At 39.8% G+C, this 25645-nt stretch overlaps 1 protein-coding gene across 1 annotated transcript in view; it reads left to right on the top strand.

The window, feature by feature from the left end:
- The window catches only part of TRIM44 (tripartite motif containing 44), a 128740-nt gene that overhangs the window by 40989 nt on the left and 62106 nt on the right, over positions 1-25645 (top strand). The window contains exon 3 of the mRNA XM_032283557.1: positions 18340-18579. Coding sequence (XP_032139448.1) covers positions 18340-18579 — 240 coding nt within the window. The remainder of the gene's footprint in view (positions 1-18339; positions 18580-25645) is intronic.

Raw genomic sequence — 25645 nt, 5'->3', positions numbered from 1 at the left:
TTTACAGAAACCCATGGCTCCAGGAACTCTCTCACCTGCCTTCTAATTTCGGGTCCTGGCAGGTTACAAATGACTTGTTTCCTCTCTGCTCCTAGGCTGTGCTCTCCCTGCTGGATGGTGAACCCCAGATATCAAACTTGCTGTCAGCAAATCTGGGCTTTCTTTTTAGACACTTTATACCGACAGTCCTCCAGGTGCCAAAGTAAGGCATTTGTTCCTTTAGCATACCCAACTGCCATGGAGTGTCCCAGTAAAAGGCCATTAGCATATTGGAGCAGCACGCAGCCTAAGCCCTTAGCAGGAAACTTCTGGAGGTCATGGGCTAATGCCTTCCCAATGATGGTGAGAGAGTTCTTGAACCACTGGGGGTAGTAGCCAGGTCCAGGTGTACTAAGTGGTTACACCTGTTTCTGGATTTTTCCATTGAAAAGCAAATAGTTTTTGACCCTCTGAGGCCAGTCCAATGATAAAGAAAGCATCCTTTAAGTCCAAGCAGGTGAACCAACTATTCTCTGCTGGTAATAATCCCAACAGTGTGTATGGCTTAGGTACAGTTGGGTGCAAAGTCACTGTGGCCTGATTAACCAAACACAAGTCCTGCACTGGCCTATAGTCTTTGGTCCTTGGTTTAGGAACAGGCAAGTCGGGGGTGTTCCATGGAGACTGGCAAGGAACTATAATTTCATAGTCCTTTAAGTGTTTTAGGTGGACCTGCATGCCTTCTAGGGCCTCCCAGGGAACTGGATCTTGCTTTTGCCTAACCTGCTGAACCGCAGGCTTGACTTCAATGAGCACCGGGGCCTGGCTGATTGCCAGTCCTGGTGGATTGTCTTCTGCCAAGACCTTAGGCCATCGTTTTGCTAATGTGGGTTCTGTCTCCTGGTCTGGTTTGGTTAAGAAGAGCCTCCATACTTCTTCATGAGGCACCTTGAAGGCCATTATGACTCCAGTTTTAGGCAATGCCAGCCATAAAGAGCCACTCTTGGTGAAGGTGATGGCTGCCCGTAGCTTACTGCGCAGATCCCTTCCTAGCAGGGGCAAAGGGCAATAGGGCATGTGTAAGAACTGGTGAATCATCTCGTGCCCCTCCACCTCACAAGTCCGAGGCAAACAGAAAGACTGTTTCTCTGACACTCCAGTAGCTCCAACAATATTGGTTGTTTCCTTTGATAGGGGGGGTTACAGGACTGTCATCTTGACCATGGGCTATTTGGGGGCAGTTGAGCCTGGCCCCCTTCAGTCCAGTGGCCTTTCCATTAGATTGAACAGAGCTCCTTCACTTTTATCTAAAGCCTCATGCTCAAGATCTCCCTGTTTTCCTGTCAACTGGGGGAACTTGTCCTTCCAGTGTCCCACTCCCCTACAGTACGCATACTGGTTATGCTGCAGGTGCAGGCGATTAGACTGGGCAGCCCTCCAGGAGCCCCCCTTTCCCCGCCCTTCTGGGGGCGCTCCTCTAATAGTGGCAGCTATCAAGTCAGTGCTGCATCGAGTTTGATGCTCGTTTTCTCTACAGCTTTCCCTACGGCTTACCGCATCTCTGTTCACAAACACCTGGTTAGTTATTTCCTAGAATGGTGAAGTATTCACGCCTGCAAATCCTGCCTGCTTCTGTACCTTTCGCCTAATGTCTTCTACACACTAACTGAATAATGCCATATTTTCCATATGCATTGGTTTTCGGGGCTCTCAGGATCGAAAGGAGTATACATGCGATGTGCTTCATACAGCCTCTCATAGAGCTATGCTGGGCTTTTCTCTTTCCCTTGAATAACCTCAGAGACTTTATTGATGTTTGTAGCTTTCTGGGCCCCGTTTTCAGTCCTTCTAGTGAGGCTTCTCTGTGCCAGATTAGCCTTTGCATGTCCTCTTGGGTGTTTGGATCCCACTGGGGGTCAGTGTGTGGTGACTGGACCCTGACATACTCTTGGGGCTCTGGTAATCTGCTGGAACATACTCCGCCACAACCATTTGGAAGCAGCTTGGAGTACTCTCCACCTTTCATCCATGTTAAAAAGATACATAAGTAGCTGGTGGCAGTCAGCCCAAGTGGGGTTATGAGTTTGGATGATAGTTTGCAATAGGTCAATGAGAGTTTGTGGCTTCTTGTTGTAAGATGGGGTGTTATTTTTCCAGTTGATAAGATTAGCTGAGGTGAACGGCAGGTATGTAAAAACACGCCTTTCCACCATGTGGCCATCCTCATCCATTCCCATATACCTCTGCCCTCTTAAAGTCATCTGTACCCCTGCCTTGGGTCACAGGCAGGCTATTGTAGGAGGACTTCCTCCCAGGAAGTGGGCGGCTGTGGGAGGAGTCCCCCCACATTCTCTCTTGTCTACCCTGGGCTGTTTAGGGGCGTGCAATTCTGGCAAGGGTGCTGAGGTTTCAGGCCCAGGGGTGAGGAGTTCTTTCTCTAGACCAGGGGGAGGGGTTATCATCGGCAAAGACTCCTCTGCAGCTGGATCTGCCAGGACATTAGGAGTCTGTGTCCCTTGGCGGGCGGAGCAGGGTATTTCCCTAGCTGCCTGTCCCTTTGCTATCAGTACAGTTGCCGCCTGTCCTCTCAGCCACTGTGAGGGGTTTAGAACAAGCTGCAGACATGAATATATGTACGGAAATTGATCAGGGTATCCTGGCTTGCTGCGTATAACCTTATGCCATACTTTGGAGACGAGAGACCTGTCTAGGCTCTCCTCTGAGGGCCAACCCACCCCAAATGCTGGCCAGTCTACCTCACATGAGGTCCTCAGCTTTCCTGGCGTCATAGTTACTCCCTAATTCCCACTAAATCTCTTCTTGAAATTTTTCAGCACAGTCCTTACAGGAGTAGGCTTGCTATGAGTGTGATCCATGTTTTTGCACAGAAAAACAGTCCTCACAGACAGTTAAGAGAATTTTACTCCACCCTCAGTTTCTCCTGCCCAGCATGGCATGACAAACTCTTTTTCACTTTTGCTCCAGGCCAGTAGGATTGTCTCCCTCTCGGGAGTGTTTCAGACGCTGCTTAGCATTGGAAAGTTTATTACTCCCCTCACAATACCTAGATTGCAAGGGCACCTCTTTCTGGCCGTATGCACATCGCCCCTAATCCCAACTGGTCCCACAAGTCACTTGGAGCTTAAGGACCTCGCAAAAGGACCTGCTGCTCCCGCATTTCACAGCTGGTGCGTCCAGTTGAACCTCTCCAATCACTCATACAATCACACTCCTCCCCCAGTTTCCCCCACCCAGTGCGACCTGACACACTCTGTTTTACTTTCACTTCAGGCCAGTAGAATCATCTCCCTCTTGGGAATGTTTCAGATGCCACTTGGCATTGGAGAGCTCGTTACTCCCCTCACAATGTCTAGATTATGAGGGCACCTCCATCTAGCCATATGCAATTACCCCTAATCCCAACCTATCCCACAATTCGCTCGGAGCTTTGGGCCCTCTCTAACGGGCCTGCAGCCCCCACATTTCACGGGTGGCAAGTCCAGTTGGACCCCTCCAATCACTCACACAATCGTACTCCTCCCTCCACCTAAATTGAAATCAAAAGCAAAACTTCCAAGGTTAGTTATAGAAAGAGAGAGAGTGAGAGCTGAGTTCAGGAGTGCCAAATCCAGCACATGTGGGTGATCAGGCCACGCTTCCACCTAAAGGAGGTGGGCACGTTTCCTAGGATCAATCCTACCATGTTTCTGTCATCCAGACACTCCAGGCACCCATTCCTTCTTGTTGTTCAGCCACTGGGTGGATCCACACTGTGAGAACTCTACTGCTCTGCTCTGGCGAGGCTTTCCAGTGGCCCCAATACCTGCCCGGTAGTACTCTCAGGAATTGCGTTGCCTAAGTGGGTTACAGTCCCCCACAGGGATGCTTCACAGGGCAAGGCAAAACCGCCTGAAAGGCTGTGTCAGCTGGCCACCAACCGAAACTCACTTCTCGGTCAGGGAACCAAATAATGAAGCAGGAAAGGGCATGAAACAAACCTCTTGGACACCAAACTGGGAAGGAAGTGATGTTTTATTTGTCTGGGAGCTGCAGCAGCATAGATACCTAACGGCTGAGCTCCCCTAACACAGAAAATACCTGCCCTTTTAAAGGCTTACAACTCTAGATTTACATGTGAAAGGGTCTTGGGCTTACAACTCTAGAAACTACATGTGAAAGCGTCTTGATCCATTAAGTAGGCATGGGGTACATGACTTAGGTGGGGGTGTGATCGTGTTTATGTAAAAACAGTGCCTTCCAGAAAGATTCCTCCATACCATGCCTGCGATCTATAGGAGTGCGATTAAGGGTGTCACCCAGGCCTGCGAGCCTTTATTTCTCCTATTGAAATGCAATGTAGAAGTCTAGGGGAAAGCACTCTTAGAAGCTTGAGGATTATCTCCTTCCTCAAGATAATCCATTTAAAGTGCCAAGTACAGAAGGAGACCCCCATCTCTACTAAAAATTAAAAAAATTAGCCAGACATGGAGGGACACGCCTATAGACCCAGCTACTTGGGAGTCTGAGGTGGGAATATCTCTTGACTGTACTACAGTGCACTCCAGCCTGGGCAACGTAGTGAGATCCTGTCACAAAAAAGGTGCAGAATACAGCATCCTATAAATGGTGGCTGCTGTTAGCCTGCAGTCCAGAGAATAACCACTACTCCCAGCAGAAGGGCAAGGGTATGTTAGGTCACCTTCCTCCCCACAAAGTTCAGGAAACCTTCCAAGCCTTGCAGAGAAAAATAAGCCACCTGTATGCTTTGGTCATAACACTTCCTAGGAATAGTGACACCAATTGCATGTTTTAAAGGGCCATTGATACCTGTTTGAATGATAATGACTTACAAATAAATTGAGTTCAGTCTCCACTTTTGGGATCCCTTGGTGTGGCTTGTTGGCTCACTCCCTCTGTGGGTCTTTCCTGGCAGCAGAGTAACTGGCAGTAGTTCAGCATAGGTCTGTTACCTGTTCAAGTCAAGGCAAATTTATCTGCCTTGGGAGTATGTAGTTGTGTATCCATGTATCGCCAAAAGAAGGAAGAAATCAATGCATAGAAGCAAGAATGTTTATTGTTATGAAGCAGACTCCTTAGTTAGCAGAACTGCTTGGTGCCAAACTATAAGAAAAATAAAGAAGTTATGTCAAATTTAAGAAGCACATTAGGAAACATATTCCCACTTTAAAGTAAATGCTGCTGAGATTCTTCACTCCCTTCCTACCTCCTCTTCTCTCTTCTCCTGCAGCTTTATCTTATCCTTCTCTTGCTTACTGGAGTGCCAGAGTTCCTTAACACCAATAGGTTATAGTTATTTTAAAACTAAGGTGGCCATGGTTTCCAAGCTGCCTGGTGGACTGGAGCATTGCTACAAAGCCAAGGGATTGAGCTTTAAATGGCTTAATAAAATTAACACTTTGTGATGTCTTCTTCCCCCTGCTCCAGCTCCTGTCTGCATTGACAGGATACTTGATAATATACTCTCTGTCACAGGCTTGAAGGGCTGATTACACGGCAAACGTGGAGAGGGGAGTGAAGCTGTCAGAACTCCCCCATAGCAGCCACGCTTCAGGTTTCCAGTGCAGGATTGTATTTGACAGTTAATTTAGGAGCCGGGATACCTAGATATAAAACTTTACTGTGATAATAGTGATAAAACCACCCAGAATTTTATTTAAGGGCCTGCTGCTCTCCTGTCCCCCTCCTTCCTCTTTCCCTGTTAGTTCAAGCTCTCATTCAGTTAAGGAAATAAAATCAGATTTGCTCAGGAAAAAAAGGTGTTTTCTTTGATATTTTTAGACTAAACCTGCAGAGTGCAACTCTCAATCTACTTCAGATCTATATGTAGATGCTTATACATATATAAATATAAAATTTGAGAACAGTGCCTCTCTCCTGATTGACTGTATTTAGCTGAAGGGGAGAATTTATTAGGTCTCCTACTAAGAGATGTTTCATTCAACCCAGTAATCCAGCTGATGTCCATCCCCTTGTTTAATGGCTTTTGTTTACTTCTACAGCAGGTGAAATAGATTCTACCATGTCTCCCTACTTGCTAACTCAACCTATTTATTTATTTATTTATTTTTGAGACAGAGTCTCGCTCTATCCCCCATGTTGGCTCACTGCAACCTCTGCATCCCGGTTCAAGCAGTTCTCCTGCCTCCTCCTCCCTAGTAGCTGGAACTACAGGTGTGCGCCACCATGCCCAGCTAATTTTTGTATTTTAGTAGAGATGGGTTTCACTATGTTAGCCAAGATGGTCTTGGTCTCTTGACCTCTTAATCCACCCACCTCAGCCTCCCAAAGTGCTGGGATTGCAGGAATGAGCCACTGTGCCCAGCCTCAACCCATTTATTTAGACATTATGTTCCCCTTTTACAAATGAAGAAACAAGATTTAAGAGATTAGGTGACTTGTTCAAGGTCACAGGGCTAGTAAGTTGCCTTTCTTTGACTTCTATATAGAAATTATTAACTTTTACCTATAGAAGATGTATTGAGCATGGTATTCCAATGTAGAATTTGTTCAGACTTTTCAGGGTAAAAGTTTACATTGAATATGACTTGCTTTTCTTTTTTTTTTTTTTTTGTGGTGAAAGAGCACAAATATTGGAGTCAGATGACATGAGTTCATATACTTAAGTTTTATCTATAAAGGAGGACTAATCATATTATATTTTTATTAATGAAGATCCTGAAAATGAAAACTTGTGAGGAGGAGATAAGAAACAGTGGAAGAATATTTTGGGGACTTAAAGGTATGTTAGCAATCGTAGTTAGTTAATGAGCATTGTGGTTCTTGTGTAAACAGGTTGTTAGCTCCTTAAGAGAGTAAGTAGGGTTTCAGTCTACAAAGGAGAGAAAATACCGTAAGAGGCAAGTTGTGAGATTGAGGAGACAACTAATCCCATAGACTGACTTTGTATAGGTACAGAGGAGCAGAACATGACCCATCCTTCCTGTGCTTTCCGTACTTTGCTTCTGTATCATTGAAGTAGACTGACTCTGAGATGTTGCACAGTCAGATCTTATCAAAGTAGGAAGGCAGCCATTGCTCCTTGACAGTCTGTGGCCATTTAATTCAAACTGAGGCAAGGAGCCTCAGTATTGACATCTTTGCTCTTCAGTGCCAAGGATGTGTAAGAAAGTCCTTTATATGTTCACTTGGGAAATTAGATATAAACTCCCAGGGGCATAGGCTCCCTCTTTTTTTTTTTTTTTGGAAAACTCATTGGGGGCTCTTTGTCTGTGAGAGCTCATTAGGCACCATATGGGAGACACACAATAAAAGTTCACAGTTGCTATTATCTCTAATGAGCACAACGGTTCTGCTGATGGTCCTGTGTGCCCAGAAAGCACTAAGTGCTTTCCATGTATTTTGTGTTAAGTTTAGAAAAATATCTATTAGGATGTTATTACTACCCTCATTTTACAAAGAAACTTTCTATGGAAAAACTTTCACCTTTCTGAGCTTCAGAAGCATGGAGTTAGCAGAACCAGTCCTCAAACCCCTTTGTCTACTACATCAAACTCTATATGCTGTACTGTTGTGACCCTCTGTAGGAAAGAAGACTCAGCAAACATGAGAGCTGTGTCTCAGTGCCCTTTCCTGTGTATGTGTGTTGGCATGCAGTTGTTTTGCTGTTGTGGTTTTAATAAAATACAAATAACTGTGACTTTATAGGGAAATTGCTTGAGGATAGAACTGGAGTGGAGGTTGAGTCTTATTTTAAAAGTGCTTTAATCTTCAGCAGATAAGAGACTTTCTTTGTATATTCAAGTCTAACTTATTTTAAGTCAATTCTTAAAAATAGTATAAATTCTGTATAGTTGCCCATCAAACTTTCAGTGTCATTTCCCACCTCCTACTTCCTACATGAGAATTCCCAAAGCAGAAGTTGTTTTTCTAGCTTATGCATAGGTTAAGGTGTTAAGAAAGCAGGAAAACAAGATAAAATAGAAGCTCTCACCCTTATTTTTGGTTGTTACAAGTCCTGGGTGTCTCTGGGGACACATTCTTCTAGTTTCACATTCCTATAGCAGGGGCCACCCAGAATTTTTTTCTGTTTGCTCTAGAAAAGTGGTGCTCAGAAGTTTGTGATGACTTTCTTTATTGCCACCCTGGGGTCAAACAAAGAGAGAAGCATCTTAAGAGCAAGCATTAGTACTGAGTCAAAGTGAACCCAGCATCCCCAGTGAACTGCTTTCTGTTGCATCCAGTTCAGTGCCATGTCACTGGGTTACACATCAAGTTGTCATGGCAATAAAGTCATAGCAGCTGACAGCATGAACAAGCAGTCCTGGGAGGAGAGGATGGTTGGCGGCGATGCCACAGTTATAGTGGTTAGACATCAATCTCTCACATTAAGGGGTACTTGTCAGTCAGTTGTGACTGTGTCTACTTCACAGCTGATTAACAGATTCAATTGAAGTGTTTATTAGGCCCTTTAAAGCCTCTAAGAAATGTGGTCCTGAGCCTCTGTTACTGTGTGTGTGTGTGTGTGTGTGTGTGTGTGTGTGTGTGTGTGTGTGTGAAAGAGAGAGAGACAGACAAAGAGAGAGTGTGTGTGTACACAGGACATGTATATTTATTACTGTATATGAAGGAGGGAGAACCATGAAGGGAAGGCGATTTGGAAGAAGCATAGGGTCATATTCATGAAGCTGTTAAGGAACAATACAGAATTTGGACTTAAGTACCAAAATTTTAGTCTTAGGAAGAAGTATTCTGGTCACAAGTAGAGGAAGGATAGAGTAGTCAGACTGAGATAGGGGGTGTATTAGTCCATTCTTGCATTGCTATAAAGAACTACCTGAGACTGGGTGATTTATAAAGAAAAGAGGTTTAATTAGCTCACAGTTCTGCAGGCTGTACAGGAAGAATAGTGGCTTCTGGAGAGGCCTCAGGAAACTTTCAGTCATCGTGGAAGGTAAAGGGGAAGCAGGCATGTCATACGTGACTGGATGAGGAGGAGGAAGAGAGAGGAAGAAAGTGCCACACAATTTTAAACAACCAGATCTTGTGAGAGCTCCCTCATTATACTACAGTACCAAGAAGGATGGTGCTAAGTCACTCATGAGAACTCCACCCTTATAATCCAGTCATGTCACACCAGGCCCCACCTCCAACACTGGGGATTACAATTGAATGTGAGATTTGGGTGGGGACACAGATCCAAACCGTATCCAAAAGTTTTTGTTTCTGGCAGTCAATGCTACAAGCCAAGACAAAGACTATATAAGAGAAAGCTGAGTTCCAAGCACCAGCAGAGGGAGTGAAGGGCACATTTAATCAGGGCCAAAGATGGAATTTGAGGTCAAGATTAGAAAGCCAAGAATTCAGGGCCAAGTGGAGATGAGAAGGGAGGGAAAGCTGGCCAAGAACAAGTTGGAGGTAGAAGCAAGACACTAATCAGTGTCCTCACATCACTCTAGAGTTCTTTGTGACTTTGAATTTTGTTTCAGCAAGATAGTGGTGCAGGGGGCAGTGGGACTAGGTTAAAAGGCCTAGTTGGGGTGAGCAGGGGGTGCTAAAGTGGAGCCTTGAAGAAAAGAAGGGGATTTTCATGTAAATGGGGCAACATCTCCACTGCCAGATTGGTGGAGGGACATATGTGGGATGACCTCTGACATTCAGTCAGCATGTATTGCCCACCATTTTGTACATGGCCCTTAGTTAAGGTGTCATAATTTCTCCTTGAAGTAGTAGTAAGTAAGTAAAGAGACCTATTGTCTGGTGGAGAAAATAAAACTTGACTCGAGTTTGGAGCCTGCTAACTGCCTAAATCATGGTATCATTAAGAGGAATAGAGGAAGCAAGTCAACATTTGAAGGGAGGATGGAGAATAATGTTGTGGTCAGAAGGCAGATTGTATTGTCAAACTATTTGGGTTCAAAATCTGCTACATACTGTATGTCTGAATTTGGGTAGCTTTCTTACCCCCCTACTTAAATTTCTTCATCTGTAAATGAGTATAATAATACTATGAACCTCATGGCATCATCATGATGATTAATTGCAATAATATACATAAAGTGCTTAGAATAGCGTCTAATAGTGAGGCAGTGAATAAAGGTAGCAGTGATAATGATGAGGAAGGGGAGGACTCAGTTTGAGGCTTGATGGCTTCTATAATAGAAATGTATCCAGGTAGAGATGTGCATCAGCCAAGAGCAACTGAGACTGGTTTCCCGTAGAGAAAATCTGGGCATAGGCGCCATCTCCATGGAGGTGGTAGTTGAATTTCTAAAGATGGAATGAAATTGTTAAGGAAGAGTGTAGAGTACTGCTTCTCAGTGGAAAGTGATTAGAGGGCAGTGTTTAAAGACTAAGGGGTGTCAGTAGTGCTGAATACCACAGACAGATCGGTAGTGAAGTTAAATAGAGTTGGTGACTCGTAGACACCTTTGTAGTGGGGTAGCACTACAAAAAGGGTAGCAAGTGTTATGTTACTTTTTTTAAAAGCCTGATGTGAAAGGTAGAAGACAGCTCCCTATGATTTCATCTCCAGCCTGACCAATCAGGACTCCTGACTCCCTGGCCCCCATCTGCCAAATTATCCTTAAAAAGCCCCAGTCCTCAAATTTTGAGGGAGACTGATTTGCGTAATAATAAAACTCTGGTTTCCTGTTCAGCCACCTCTGTGTGAATTAAACTCGTTCTCTATTGTAATTTCCCTGTCTTGATTAATTGGCTCTATCTGGGCAGTAGGCAAAGTGAACCCATTGGGCAGTTACAAAACTGTGCCTCTGAGAACCAAGATTAGACCACTGGTAAGCAATCCAGAACTGAGGAAAGCACCAAGATAAAAGCAGAGGCCCCAAATGTCCAACCAGCTGTGTGGTTTTGGGCAGGTAATTGAATTTTTCAGAGCCTCATTTTTTTTTTTTTAATTATAAAAAATGAAAAGCCAAACTCAGTTTCCTTTTATCTCTAAAGTAATAGAACTACATAGATTTTAGACTCTTGAAGGAGTAATTCACCAATCCAGATTTGTCTCTAATCACATTTGTTGCCAAAACAAGAGTGGAGATTCAGGGCACTAGGAATCTAACTCAGTAGTTGTTAGGATGACATAGCCAAAATAAGAAGTGAAGAAGATAATAGAATAATCTTGTCTTTTGACAATGCTCCTTGGCTGTTTTGGATGCCATTATTTTCATGGGCTTAAATTGAAATGGGCTTTTAAAAACTTGGATTTATTCTAGAAGGGAGTCATATGGGAAGGAAGGGTCTAATATTAAATGGAAAGGCAGAGAATGAAAATGTTGACAAATCTGGGTATAAGGTTTAAGCAGAACTATCTTTCCTGATCTATTTGATGCTCACCCCATCCCCAGATCTTCTCTAGGCTTCTCAGTGGCTACTTAGTTTTCTGTTTTAATTTTATTAGATGGTGCAAAAAAGTAATTGCGGCTTTTGCCAGTGAAATGAACCAAATTAATATTAACGTTTTAAAAATAGATTTTATTTAGATTGGTTTTAGGTTCACAGAAAAATCGAATGGAAATGTAGAGGGTTTCCATGTACTCTCTCACCCCATATGCACAGCCTCCCCAACTATTATCATCCTGTACCAGTTAAGTACATTTGTTATAATTGGTGAAGCTGTACTAACATATCATTATCACCCAAAGTTTATAGTTTGCATTAGGGTTTACTGTCAGTGTTGTATGTTCTATGGGTTGATAAATGTATACACCATTAAAATATCATACAGAATAGTTTCACTGCCCTAAAAATCCTCTGTGCTCTGCCTTTTTATTTTCTCTTCCTCCAAACCGCTGGCAACTGATCTTTTTACTATCGCCATAGTTTTTTTTACCTTTCCTATAATGTCATGTAGTTGAAATCACACACTGATTCCAAGCTTTTTAGATTGGCTTCTTTCACATAGTAATATACACTTAAGATTCTTTCATGTCTTTATGACTTGATAGCTGTTTTCTTTCTTTTTTTGTGGGGAGAAGGGGCGGGGATTGATTAACATTCTGTTGTCTCGATGTACCACAGTTGATTTATTATTTTACCTACTGAAGGACATCTTGGCTGCTTCCAAGTTTTAGCACTTATGAATAAAAGTTGCAATAAACATCTGTGTGCAGGTTTTTATGTAGATGTAAGTTTTCAACTCATTTGGGTAAATACCAAGGAGCATAACTGCTGGGTTCTGTGGTAAGAGTATATTTAGTTTTGTAAGAACTGCCAAACTGTCTTCCAAGTGGCTTTGCCATTTTTCATTCCTACCGCAATGAATGAGATTTTCTGTTGTTCTACATGTTTGCCAGCACTTGGTCTTGTTAATGTTTTGATTTGGACCCTTCTCATAGATGTGTATGGAACCTTATTGTTGTTTTAATTTTTAATTTCCTAATGACACGATGTTGAGCATCTTGTCATATGCTTATTTGCCATCTGTATCTTTTTGGTGAGGAGTCTGTTCATTTTTTAATCAGGTTGTTCATTTTCTTATTTTGAGTTTTTATAGATCTTAGTATATTTTAGATATTAGTCCGTTATTAGATATGTCTTTTATAAGTATTTTTCCCAGTCTGTGGTTCCACTTCTCATTTCACTTGACAGTGTCTTTAACAAAGCAGAAATTTTTCATTTTAATGAAGTTCAGCTTATCAATTGTTTTGTTCATGGGTACTAACATTGGTGTTACATTTAAAAAGTTATCACTAACTCAAGGTCTTCTGGCTTTTTAAAGGTGTTATTTTCTAAGAGTTTTATAGTTTTGCATTTTACATTGAGGTCCATGATCCATCTTGAATAAATTTTGGTGGAAAGTATAAGGTCTCTGTCTAGATTATTATTTTTTCATGTGGATGTCTAGTTTTTCAGCACCGTTGGTTCAAAAGACTGTCTTTTCTCTCTTGTATTGCCTTTGGTCCTTTGTCAAAAATCAGTTCACATATGTATGTAGGTCTATTTCTAGGCTCTTCATCATGTTTCACTGATCTATTTGTCTACTCTTTTGCCAGTATTACACTGTCTTGATTATTCCAGTTTTATAGTAAGACTTGAATTGAGTAGTGGCAGTTCTTCAGTTTCGTTCTTCTTCAATATTGGGTTGACTATTCTAGGTCTTTTGCTTCTCCAAGTAAACTTTAGAATCAGTTTGTTGATATCCACAAAATAACTTGGCTAGGATTTTGATTGAGATTGTATTAATCTATAGATCAAGTTGGCAAGAACGGACATCTTGACAGTATTGAGCCTTTTCTCAAATTAACATGGAATGACTATTTATTTCTTCTTTGAATTCTTTTATTAGAGTTTTATAGTTTTCCTAATATAGATCTTGTACATATTTTTTAGAATTATACTTATGTCATTTTTGGAGGTTTTAATGTAAATGGTATTATCTTTTTAACTTAAAATCCCACTTGTTCACTGCTGGTATATAGGAAGGCGATGTGACTGACTTCTATATATCAGTCTTCTATCCTGTAGTCTTGCTATAGTTGCTTATTGGTTCTAGGAGGTTTTTTTTCTTTTCTTTTTTCAATTTTTGTGAACTCTTTCAGATTTTCTACATAGACAATCTTATCTGCAAAGATAGTTTTATTTCTTCATTACTAATCTGTATACCTTTTATTTCAGATATATTAGCTAATTTCTCAAATGTTGAACCAGGCTTGAATACTTAATATATATCCCTCATTTTTGTCATTTGGCCTATAATTCTTTTTATATACATGGTCAGATTATATGGATAGATTTGACTTGCTAGTATTTTGTTGAGGATTTTTTTCTTTAAACCACATTTCTTTTTAAAAATAGTTTTTAAAAAGTGTTACATGTTATTTTAGGAAATTTGGACTGAGAAGTAAAAAAGAGAAAAGTACTTGTAATTCCACCATTCACAGATAATCACTCTCCAACATTTTGGTATTTATTCTGATCTTTTATAATGAAAATCATAACGATAACAACCGCAATAGTAAATATCATTATATTGTTTCATTAAGTAGATAGAGATCCAATGGTGCCCTGTTAACAAAGTGGAGGTGATGAAAGGAAGTGAAGATACAAATGACTGCTTTTGACTGGAGGCTTCTGAAAAAGATAAGAAAGATAGCTTAATGAAGAGTTTAAATGTTCACTTCAGTAAACTTTTTTTCTTTCACTCTCAACACCCCATTGTAAAATCTGCTCAAGTCAGGCTTCTCATTCGGTCACTGAGGATGACATCACTGGGAATGTTGGTAGTGGAATGCTGTTCAGAGTTTATGTCCATCATGTTTCTATGCTGCTGAATAATTTTCTAAGCCTCGTGGGTTGGCAGTTGTTTTACTCACAAATAGTGGCTATTCCACCCATACACAAGACATAAGAAATGGGAGATCTTACTGTCCATTGAAAAAGCCTTGATCTCCTTGTTGATGAAGTTTTCCCTTGCCTGCCCTCACTGGAGCCTGGCCTAAGCTTGGAAGGAGCTCTCTTGGAGTACAATGTAGGAATAAATGCTGGAGGCTAAACAGAAGCCTTAGCTATGAACTTCCCAACTTGAAGTTTCCATAGACACTGGCAAGAGGGGAGGATGCTGCACTGTGGGAGTATGGACAGCTCATACCATCTGAAAAAATTCCGTTTCCTGCTTTCTCTTTTTTCTGTTTTAGAATAATAGTCTTTCAAATGAGGAAGAGGGAAGTGAAAATACTTTCTGGGGAGGTATTTAGAGTCTTCAAACTCTGTTTTATGCAGTCTACAGTTTTTAAAGTTAGTTTTGGAGTAGTCTCCTTAACATCTTGCAGAAATTTGACTTATAGGCCTGTTACTGGAAAGGGGTCTCAATCCACACCCCAGAGAAGGTTCTTGGATCTTGCTCATGAAATAATTCAGGGCGAGTCCACAGAGTAAAATGAAAGCAAGTTTATTAAGAAAGTCAAGGAATGAAAGAATGGCTACTCCATAGGCAGAGCAGCCCCAAGTGTTGCTGGTTGCCTATTTTTATGGTTATTTCTTGATCATATGCTAAGCAAGGGGTGGATTATTCATGCCTCTCTTTTTTCAGACCGCATAGGGTAACTTCCTGACATTGCCATAGTGATGGTGGGACTGTAATGGTGAGGACCACCAGAGGTCACTCTCATCGTCATTTTGGTTTTAGTGGGATTTGGCCACCTTCTTGACTGCAACCTGCTTTATCGGCAAGGTCTTTATGACCTGCTTGTGCTGACCTCTTATCTCATCCTGTGACTTAGAATGCCTAACCTGCTGGGAATTCAGCCCAGTAGGTCTCAGCCTTATTTTACCCAGCCCCTATTCAAAATGGAGTGGCTTTGGTTTAGACACCTGTGACAGAACAAGTGTTTCTGAAATCTTCAGTGTAGATTTGGATGCTTCTTATTTGAGTAGGTTCTTGTTCCTAACCCTGACTATTATTCTTAGTTCATCTCAGCAATACCTTTCTAAAACAATTTTTTTAATCTCTCTCTCCTCTCTTTCTCTATCTCCTTCTGTCCTTCCTTACCTTCCTCTCTTTCTCCCTTCCTCTTCCCCTTCTCACTCTCCCTCCCTTTTCTTCTCTCTCTCTCTCTCTCCCTTTCTCTCTCTCTCCCTCCCTTTCTCTCTCTCTCCCCCTCGCTCCCCTTCTCTTTTTCTTCCAACAGGGTCTCATTTATAACTCATTGGAAATCATGAGTTATAAAAGTACATTGGACTGGACCAGAGGAAACTTTCTAAACCTAACTTTCTTATTGTATTTCTCTGTGGCTTTTTTCCCCCTTCACCTACATTGGACCGGACCAGAGGAAACTTTCTAAACCTAACTTTCTTATTGTACTTCTCTGTGGCTTTTTTTCCCCTTCACCTTAAAATTAGAAGGTTGGATTCAGGTGTTCACTAGATAGTTCTGACCATACAGTGGTCAAATTTTTCAAATTGCAGTGCTATGTTATAATTTCAATAAAATGCTATGTTTAACCATATTGCGCTTTACCCTAATGCAACTGTAACAAAGATGTATCAGCTTGATTAAACTTACATGCTAAAGGTTTTGATATCTTAGATTGGAAAATGCTTATTTGTTAATTAGAGAATGAGAGTGGGAAGAAGGCATAAAGGTTTTAAATAGATTCTTTTTTCTTCAGTTTTCATTTGTGACCTGATCTATATAAAATACAGGGTCATCTTGAAAACCCTATGTAATAAAGCCATGGGAAATAGAAAATTTTTAAATCCATGACTTTCTCACCTGCTGTTGTCTGGCCCACACCTTTGCTAAGTGAGATGTCAGCTTCGTAACTCACATGTGTATGTGAGGTCAAGTAAAATAGGTTGCGAGTCAGTTTTTATTATGATATTCATTTTTAGTTACTTGAAACCATTAAGAGAATTTCTCAGGCATTCAGAAAAGTTCATCCCTTAGTGAAAAGGTTTGGTTTCTGAGAGAAGGTCCTAGTCATTTAAGACCCAATTTATTTCAGGAGTAGAGATCCATTGATCAGTGATCACTGTAAAGCATACTAGCCCTAAAATATATACACTAAAAATAAAAAGGAATTACATAAACACAAATCACAGTTCTCAATCGGATACAGAATTTACAGGGACATTAATAACATTTAACACTCCTTCCCATTTTCTCCACCACCAGGGAGAGTACCTGTGGAGAATGTATGAGGGCCTGTGTCACTTAGTCACTTGATGTGTGAGCAGGTACAAGTCATACAGGCCTTATTTTGCACTGATGTCCTTAGCAGTGTTATAAAAGCTGCTTAAGGTATCAAGCTCCTTTCAGTTTTTAAGACGCTAATTAAAAATGGCCTAATCTGCTACCCCCTCCTTTAGGCTTTCTCTTTCTCAGTCTCCTTTCTTAAGTTTTCCCAGTTTGACTTTTCTTCTGACAGACTTTTATACTGAACAGAGAACCAGACTGAGAACAAGATTGGAGTCTTTCCCTCTTCTATGGGTCTGCAACTGTGTCCGTTTCCTGATGTGTAAAAAGAAGGGGTTCATTTAGATGACAACTACTTTCTCTTCCAGTTCTAAAATCCTCTGTTGGCCTTTCTTCTGCCTTTCTCCTTTTGTCTACAGTTTCCTTCTTCCCTGCTGCCTATCTCAGCTGCTCATAATGTGTGTAGTTGTTTTAAAATCCTCATAAAATAAACATGGTTGTGAAGAAACATCAATAAATGCAGTTCCTGGTAAAATTTGGAGCTTAGAAGTTCTCATTTTGAAATTTCTCACTTTGTTAGCCTTTCTTACGCCCTAAGCATAAATATAGCTAGCAGTTGTATTTTCTTTGGTTTGCAGTTGTTATAAAATAAAATAATAATATGTGTTTATCCATTATAGTAAAAATTTAAAAGCTTGATATTATCCAGTATTGGCAAGGGTGTAGGAAAGTACTTACGTTCATACATTGTTGTAGGAATGTAATGAATACATCTTTTCCAGAAGGCACCTTGGCAGTGTGAACTAATATTTTTAGAGTATATGTCTGTTGACTAAGTGGCTCTAAACATCTTTAAAGAAACTAATATGCAAATATTAAGAGAGAGAGCCAAGGATGTTTATAGCTATGTTGTTTATAATAACAAAAATTTGGAAATATCCTGTATTTCCATTAAGAGAGGAATGATTGGATAGGAGATAGACACACACACACACACTCTCTCTCTCTCTCTCTCTCACCCTCCATCTCCGTATCATACAGATAGTAAAAATAATAGAATGAAGTTGATCTGTGTGCACAAACATATTCTAAGTAGAAAAGCAAGACGACAACCATATTTTCACTATGATCCATTTATATAAAACTACTTAGTTGTCTATATACAGAGACTTGCTCTGTCATCTAGGTTATAGTGCAGTGGTGCAATCTTGGCTTACTGCAACCTCTGCCTTCTGGATTCAAGCAATTCTCCTGCCTCAACCTTCCAAGTAGCTGGGAACACAGGTACCTGCCACCATGCCCGGCTAATATTTTGTATTTTTAGTTGAGACGGGTTTTCACCATGTTGGCCAGGTTGGTTTCAAACTCCTGACCTCGAGTGATCCACCCACTTCGGCCTCCCAAAGTGCTAGGATTACAAGTGTGAGCCACTGCACCCTGCCTCATTTTTTACCATATGTACTCATTGTATATATTACTGGCATAAAAGTGAACAAAACCAAAAGGAAAAAAGGATAAGAAAATACTCCCTGAAGAATGAAAAAAGCAAAAAGATTAGCAGGAAATGCATCAAAGATATTAGGGGAACATTGTTTTTAGGATATTCCCAAAACTTCAGGGTCAGATAGGATCCATGATGTGTATTTTGGCCAGGGCTGTGTAGTACTGACTCTGCCCTTTTGTTTCTTTGTATGTTCAACTTATTCTTTTTATTTGTGTCTGTTCTATAGGTGACTCGGGACCAAATGAAGATGTTTATACAGCAGGAATTTAAGAAAGTTCAGAAAGTGATTGCCGATGAGGAGCAGAAGGCCCTTCATCTAGTGGACATCCAGGAGGCAATGGCCACAGCTCATGTGACTGAGATACTGGCAGACATCCAATCCCACATGGATAGGTTGATGACTCAGATGGCCCAAGCCAAGGAACAACTTGATACCTCTAATGAATCAGCTGAGCCAAAGGCAGAGGTAAAGGAAAAGCCCATAATTACTAGTAGCAAGAGAAATAGGAGGAAACTGATGCCGTATTTGTTAGACCCCATGTGGTCCCTGAACATGAATGAATTGAAAGCTAGGTAGGGTATAAGTGTTTTACATGATGTGTAAACTAGTATGGAAGTATTGGCCACTGGTGCATTCAGTGGCTGGGCCTAGCAAATTATTTATCCATCATTACTTTAAGGAGCATAGTCAGTGGGAGCAGATACTAATCACAATTAAGGAAGTAAGCCAAAAATCACAGCCAGAGAAGAGGACAAGCGATAGACCCTAAGTTGTGAAATGAACGACTTGGGCTGAGTAAGAACAAATCATGAAGTAGAGCATAAAGCAGGCCAGAATGAAAAATGTTGGACTTACTTTGCATGTAGTGAAAGAGTGTCTCAAGCTGGTTGTTACATGCAGCCAGCTGAATAAATTGGGGGCATAACTGCTGGATTAAGAGCGGCATGTCCACTAGGGCATTGTAAGATTAAAAAAAAAAGAGTGAAAGATACAAGGTAAATGCTGAATCACTATACAAATGTTAGTTGTCATATTCATTGTTATTTTGTAACAGAAATAAAAGGGTCTTAGGCATTTTACTAAACAACATACTTAGGCATTTTGAATGTACTTTGAAAAAATTATTTAAGATAACCATTTAAAAAAAAAGCTGGGCTTAGTGGCTAATGCCTGTAATCCCAACACTTTGGTAGGCTGGAGTGGAAGGATTGCTTGAGCCCAGGAGTTTGAGACCAGCCTGGGCAATATAGTGAGACTGTGTCTACAAAATAAAATTAAAATTAAAAATTAGCCAGCATGATGTCACCTGCCTGTAGTCCCAGTTACTCAGGAGGCTGAGGTAGGAAGATTACTTGAGCTTCGGAGGTTGAGGCCACAGTGAGCTGTGATTGTGCTGTTGTACTCCAGCCTGTGTGACAGAACGAGATTCTGTCTTAAAAAAACCAAAAAAACAAAAAACTTAAATTTCAGCCATGAGAGAGAGGCTACTGTTCTTCAGATTTCATAGCATTATGTTGACAATTCTAGTCAAGTAATGCCAGATAGGTTTAAGGTAGGTCCTTCTAGAAGAAATCCTAGGAGAGTCCTGTGGACTTTCTAGGGTTGTTGCTGACTCAGCAAGTGCAGGCTTAACTGAAGTCCTGCCTTGGCTTGAGAGAGCCTGGCCACAGAATAAACTGGCCGGTAGAAGAGCCAAAGTAATCCAGGAGGCAGGTATTTCCTAGCTATTCTGACAGGAAATGTAAGAAACCATTGAAAGGTATCTGCTGTACCCAGCTAAGGCTTTTGATTAATTTTCATCAATGTATGAAAAGAGTAACTTTTCATTTTGTTCTCTCCATAATTGAGAAATTATGTGCCTAAATAAGTTTCTAGATAGGCGAGAGAGCATTTTATATTCATCATTTCATTTAATCCTTATGTCAGCATTCATTAACTCCATTTTACAAATGGGATATTTAAGATGCAGAGAACTGCAGAGATACTGACCCAGTGTCATTTAGTTAGTGGAAAATAGAGCCAGGGTTTAGATTGAAGTCTGTCCTATTCCAGTGCCTGTGCTTTCCCCCTTACTCTATGACATATGCTAAGCATCCCATCTGTATGTGTGGGAAAAATGAGAAGAATCCATGTTCTAGACAGCTTTGCATACCTTTACAATGCAGTTTGTGTCTTAATAAACAAAAGGATCAACCAGAGTTAATTCAAGGGATCAACAGCATAACTTTGTCCACAATTCCCATTCAGTTTGACCCCTTCATTTATTCTGTATATTGATTAGGTTGTTTCTTGAAAAATAAAAGTTTAATTTTGGCTGAGCATGGTGGCTTATGCATGTAATCCCAGCACTTTGGGAGGCCAACGTGGGTGGATCACCGGAGGTCAGGAGTTTGAGACTGCCCTGGCCAACGTGGTGAAACCCTGTCTGTACTAAAAATACAAAAATTAGCTGGGTGTGGTGGCAAGCACCTGTAGTCCCAGCTACTCGGAAGGTTGAGGCAGGAGAATCGCTTGAACCCAGGAGGCGGAGGTTGCAGTGAGCCAAGATTGTAGCCACTGCACCCCAGCCTGGGTAACAGAGTGACACTCCATCTCAAAAAAAAAAAAAAAAAAAAAAGTTTAATTTTGAGGTTTATTTTTCTCTTTTATTTTCATTTTAATCTATGAATTTAGTCCTTCTCCAATATGAACTGTTCTTTAAGCACCTCAACTGTACTATGCTTGTTAACTGTGTTGGAATTACTCTTAGAAGGATGCAAGAGCTGACAAGGATTAAGGATCAGGCTGCAGACAAAATAAGCTATTACAAACAGAGGGTAGCGTTCAGCCACTAGAGTGTTTATAGAGAGCTGTTATCATTTAATAGCCTCTTGTTCTGTTAATCTGGTAACTTATTGGTGAGAGCAAATATCCAGTACCTGTCGTTCACTCAGCAGAGGAATTCTGTTCTTTGCATGGTATAGAATTTATCAAAAATCACCTGCATTTTGAATTCAGCTAAAAGACCACCCCCAACATTTTATTATAAAAAAATTTTAAACATACAGCAAAGTTGAAAGGATTTTACAGATTATACCTATGTACCTACCACCTAGATTCTCCTATTAACACTTTGCCATACTTGTTTCATTATTTAACTAGCCACCTTTCCAGTAAATCCATTTTATTTTTGGCATATTTAAAGCAAATTGCAACTTCTGGTTCTGAGCAAGATGGAGTAAACATACTCAGTTTTACTCCTTTCACTTATTACAGTAGAACCTCTAGGCAAAAATACTGAAATCATCTACCAAAAGACTCTTGAAGGTGCAGGAAAAAATGGCATACTGATCCAGGACGTTGGGATTTGAGGGAATACAAGGCAGTGGATTCCCTGCTGTTTTCTTTACTTCCTATATATCCTAACCTGGATGTTTACAAACTGGAAACACTAATACACACAGACAAAAAAGAAAAAAAAAGAAAAGCCTGCTTCTAGAGGCAAACATCATGAAAAAAAGTGGCACTGCTCCTCAAGCTCAATTGGCACTGCAGTAGTGGAGCCAGTGAGTGAAACTCACTTATTTTATATACTTCCTGTGGTAATGAGGTGTATTTCTCTATGGAGCTTGTGGGTGAAACTCTGACTTCTACCTTTGGCCCTGATTCTCTCAGTAATGAGTGGTACTCATCTCTCGTGCATCTGTAGGTAGAACTCTGACTTCTGCCCTACTTTGCAGTAATAGTACAGAGGAAGTTGTACCTCTTCGTTTTGGAGACTGTAGATAGGGCTCTAACTCCTCCCTCTCACCCCTGCATTAACTAGGCTATTGACTTGCCCAGCTGAGTCAGTTATTGGAATTTTATATTTTTCTCCTGCCCTGTAGTAATGAGTTGGTTCCCCTCTTCCTCCGCAACTAGCTCTGTGGAGAATGTAGAATGGAGTCCTGTCATCTGAGTGGGGCAGACAAGAATAGCACTGTAGAGGCTTTATAAACTTAAGGTGACATGTGAACCATAGTTCAAAAAAGTGATCCAGGACATGCCTTTTGAATCTAAACAGGTTGACTGCTATAAAATAGAAGATTTAAATGGGAACTAGATTTTTATAATATAACTCAACATGTCCAGGATATAGACCAAAGAACCAATAAAAACCTCAATTCTGGAAGGCCAAGGCAAGAGGATCGTTTTAACCCAGGAGGTCGAGGCTGCAGCAATCTGTGTTCACACCACTGTACTCCAGTATGGGTTACAGAGCAAGATCCTGTCTCAAAAAATAAAATAAATGAAAATCTCTCAATTCTAAGAAGAAAAGAGAATTGATATATGCCAACTCTAAGTTGGTATAGATGTTGGAATTATCAAAGATTTTAAACCTGCTATTATAAGAATGTTTCGGTGAGCAATTATAAGTACTCTGGAAATAAATGAAAATCTCAATAAAGAAATAAAGATATTAAAAAGTACCAAATGAAAATTTTAGAACCGAAAGATACCCTTACCAGCACCAAAAATTCACTGGATGAGCTCAATGGCAAATTGAAGGAAATATTTGGTGAATTTGAAGATAGACTGATACTGATCCAATCTAAACAACAATTAAAAAAACACATGGAAAAATAATCGAACTGAGCTTTAGGGACTTTTAGGACAATGATGAAAGCTACAGGTCACCAGTGTCTAATAAGGTGGAAAAGAATGTGGAGCTGAAAAAAAAGTTTGAAGTAATAGTGTCTTAAAATGTCTAAAATTTGGCTGAAAGACAAACCTACAGATTTAAGAAGCAGAATGAACCCAAACAAGTTAAAGAAATCCATACCCAGACGCATCAGAGTCAAACTTCTGAAAACTTATGGTAAAGAAAAGAAATCTTGAAAGCAGAGAAGCTAAAGAGAAATGACACATTAGGCATGAATGAACATGTGTCTCCATTTATAAGTCTGTTTTTACATACTCTCAGAAATGGTTCATGGTTTCCATTTAAAGGTCTTAATGGCTTTTGTTAAATTTTTTCCAGTTATTTAATAATATTTTCAAAACTATTGAAAATAGAATTGTTTTTAAATTTATTTTTCATTTTATGTTAATATATAAAAATATAATTGGTTTTAAATATTAACCTTATATCTTGTAACCTTGTCAGATTCACCTATTAGTTATAATAGTGGCTTTATAGATTTTTTAGGATTTTCTATATCAGCAATTATGCCATCTACAAATAGAGACAGCTTTACTTCTTTGTTTCTAATCTTTATGCTTTTCATTTCTTTGTCTTGTCTTATTGCAGTGGCTAGAACCTCCAGCGCAATGTCTAACATAAACGGTAAAAGTGGACATCCTTGCCTTGTTCCTAATCTTAGAAGGAAGGCATTCAATATATTACTATTAAGTATGATGTTTTTTTGTAGATGCCTTTTATCAGGTTGAGGAAGCGCCTTTCTGTTCCTAATGTGCTGAGGGCTTTTATACAAATTGATGTTGACTTTTGTGAGATATTTCTTCTGCATCTCTTTAAATGATCATAAGCATTTTTTTTTCATTATTCTGTTGTAATGGTTAATCATGTTGATTCATTTTACAATATTAAACGAACCTTGCGTTTCTGAGATAAACCCCCATTTGGCCATGATGTATTATCTGGGTTCAGTTTGCTTATATTTTGTTCAGGAGTTTTGTGTCTTTGTTCATGAGGAATATTGGTCTGTATATTTTTATAATGCCATTGTCAGGTTTGAGTATTAGGGTTTCTCATGAAACAAAATGAGAAGTATTCCCTTCTCCTTTATTTTTTTTTCTTACTCTTTTTTGCCGAATTTAGTTACATCATTTTATAAAACTTTAAAGCTAACTATTTAAAAATAGTGTGTAGTGAGCATTTTTGTCTTTTGTTCAGTTTGGAAAGGAGAATACTGAATTGCAATGATATAATATTGGAAAAAATATGTTCAGATGGATAAACCATTAAAAATGATACATGCATATGATGACCATTTATTTTAAACTTAAAACATATATTTGTACTTTTTTTTTTATTCAGAGGCAAGGTCTTTGAAAGTATGGGTTTGCTAATTAGAGTTAAATGTCATGTTTCTGGCATAAACCACACCCAAATTTGCACCATTTATAAAGTCCAATTGCAGACTCTCTGTAGTGAGGGTGATACCATTCAAAGCAAGCTGAATGCACAATCTTAGTTCTTATAACTTATTTTTCTAGTATTTTGCGTGTGTTTCACTTATGTCAAAATTGACAGCAATTTTTAAGTAATTCATCTTTATTAAATACTGTGGATGCATTCAACTTGGTTTTTATGTGAACAAGTTATCTCTCTTGCACTCACTTTTTGTTATTTAGTTAAATGTGTCATCATTACAAGTTCATATAAACAGCCCTGTTTGATTCTTAGTGGACAACATTTCCACTGGTGGAGGTAGAAATGGGAAGTTGCACAAGAGTGCAGTCTGCCAACCAAGAGCATTCATAATATCTTTATTAAGGATTTGGGAGCACTGCTTAATCTAACAAGTCATTTAAATGGAAGTTGGTATTTAATAGACTGTTTCTTCTGATATTCTCTGAAACCAGAATTCACTTGTAATAGGAGTAGAAGTTAATCTTAAACCCTATGTATATCTTGAGTAATTATTTACTGTGAAATAATTACTTGTGCTCTGTTAAGTGCAGTAAATACAGAAATGAACGAAGCACAAGTTTCTGTTCTTAAGAAGTTGAAATCCAAAGAGGGACGCATTGTGTGATGTTGTCATTGTCAGTTTTCTTCTTTAAGTACTAGTGTAGAGTGGCAAACCCTTCAGATGTGGGGGAAAGGAGGAGCATTAACTTACCCAAGATGTTAGTGAAGAAGTTTCTGAGTAAGGCTTGATCTTAAAGGATAGATAGTAATTAGCTAGATTTTTGGAATAGGGATGTGCATTTCAGGTAACAGGAACAGCACATGCACATCTTGTACTAGCAAGATTAGCCCTCCTCTCTGGGCCAACTTATAATTCATATGTGTGTGTGTTTTCTTGCTTTGTAACAGTGACCATTGTTTCTGAAAAGAAGCATACATGTATAAGCAATAGAATTGGACGAACATAGAGCAAAACCTTGTGTCCCATCTTTTCTGTCCTTCCCTGCTCTCCCCTAGAAATGTTACTAACAATTCAAGGAAAGTAAAATAATGGCTGCCATTATTGAACGAATACAAGGTACTAGTCATTTGCTTAGTGTTTTACACAGATTTTCTCATTTATTTTAATCCATATGGTGACCCTTTGAGGTAAAAACTAGGATCTTCATGTGCAGATGGAGAAACTGAACCTTGGAAAAGTAAATTGCCAAAAGCTTCACTGTTGGGATTAATGAACCAGAATCTGAGACCATGTTTGTATATTATAACTCAGAAACCCCCTGTCTATTAATCATTACACGAAAGTATGTGATTTTGAGGAGGACTTGCTCTAAATAATGGGAGAAAGTTTAGGTATTTTTTCCATAAATTTCTCTTAGGCAATTAGGCTTAAACATCCAAAAATAATTGAAAAAT

The sequence above is a fragment of the Sapajus apella genome, unplaced genomic scaffold, assembly GCF_009761245.1.
Source record: "Sapajus apella isolate SASKATOON/1434 unplaced genomic scaffold, GSC_monkey_1.0 scaffold14, whole genome shotgun sequence".
Lineage (NCBI taxonomy): Eukaryota > Metazoa > Chordata > Mammalia > Primates > Cebidae > Sapajus > Sapajus apella.
The sequence above is the reverse complement of the archived record's forward strand: the minus strand, read 5'-3'. Positions and strand labels throughout refer to the sequence as shown.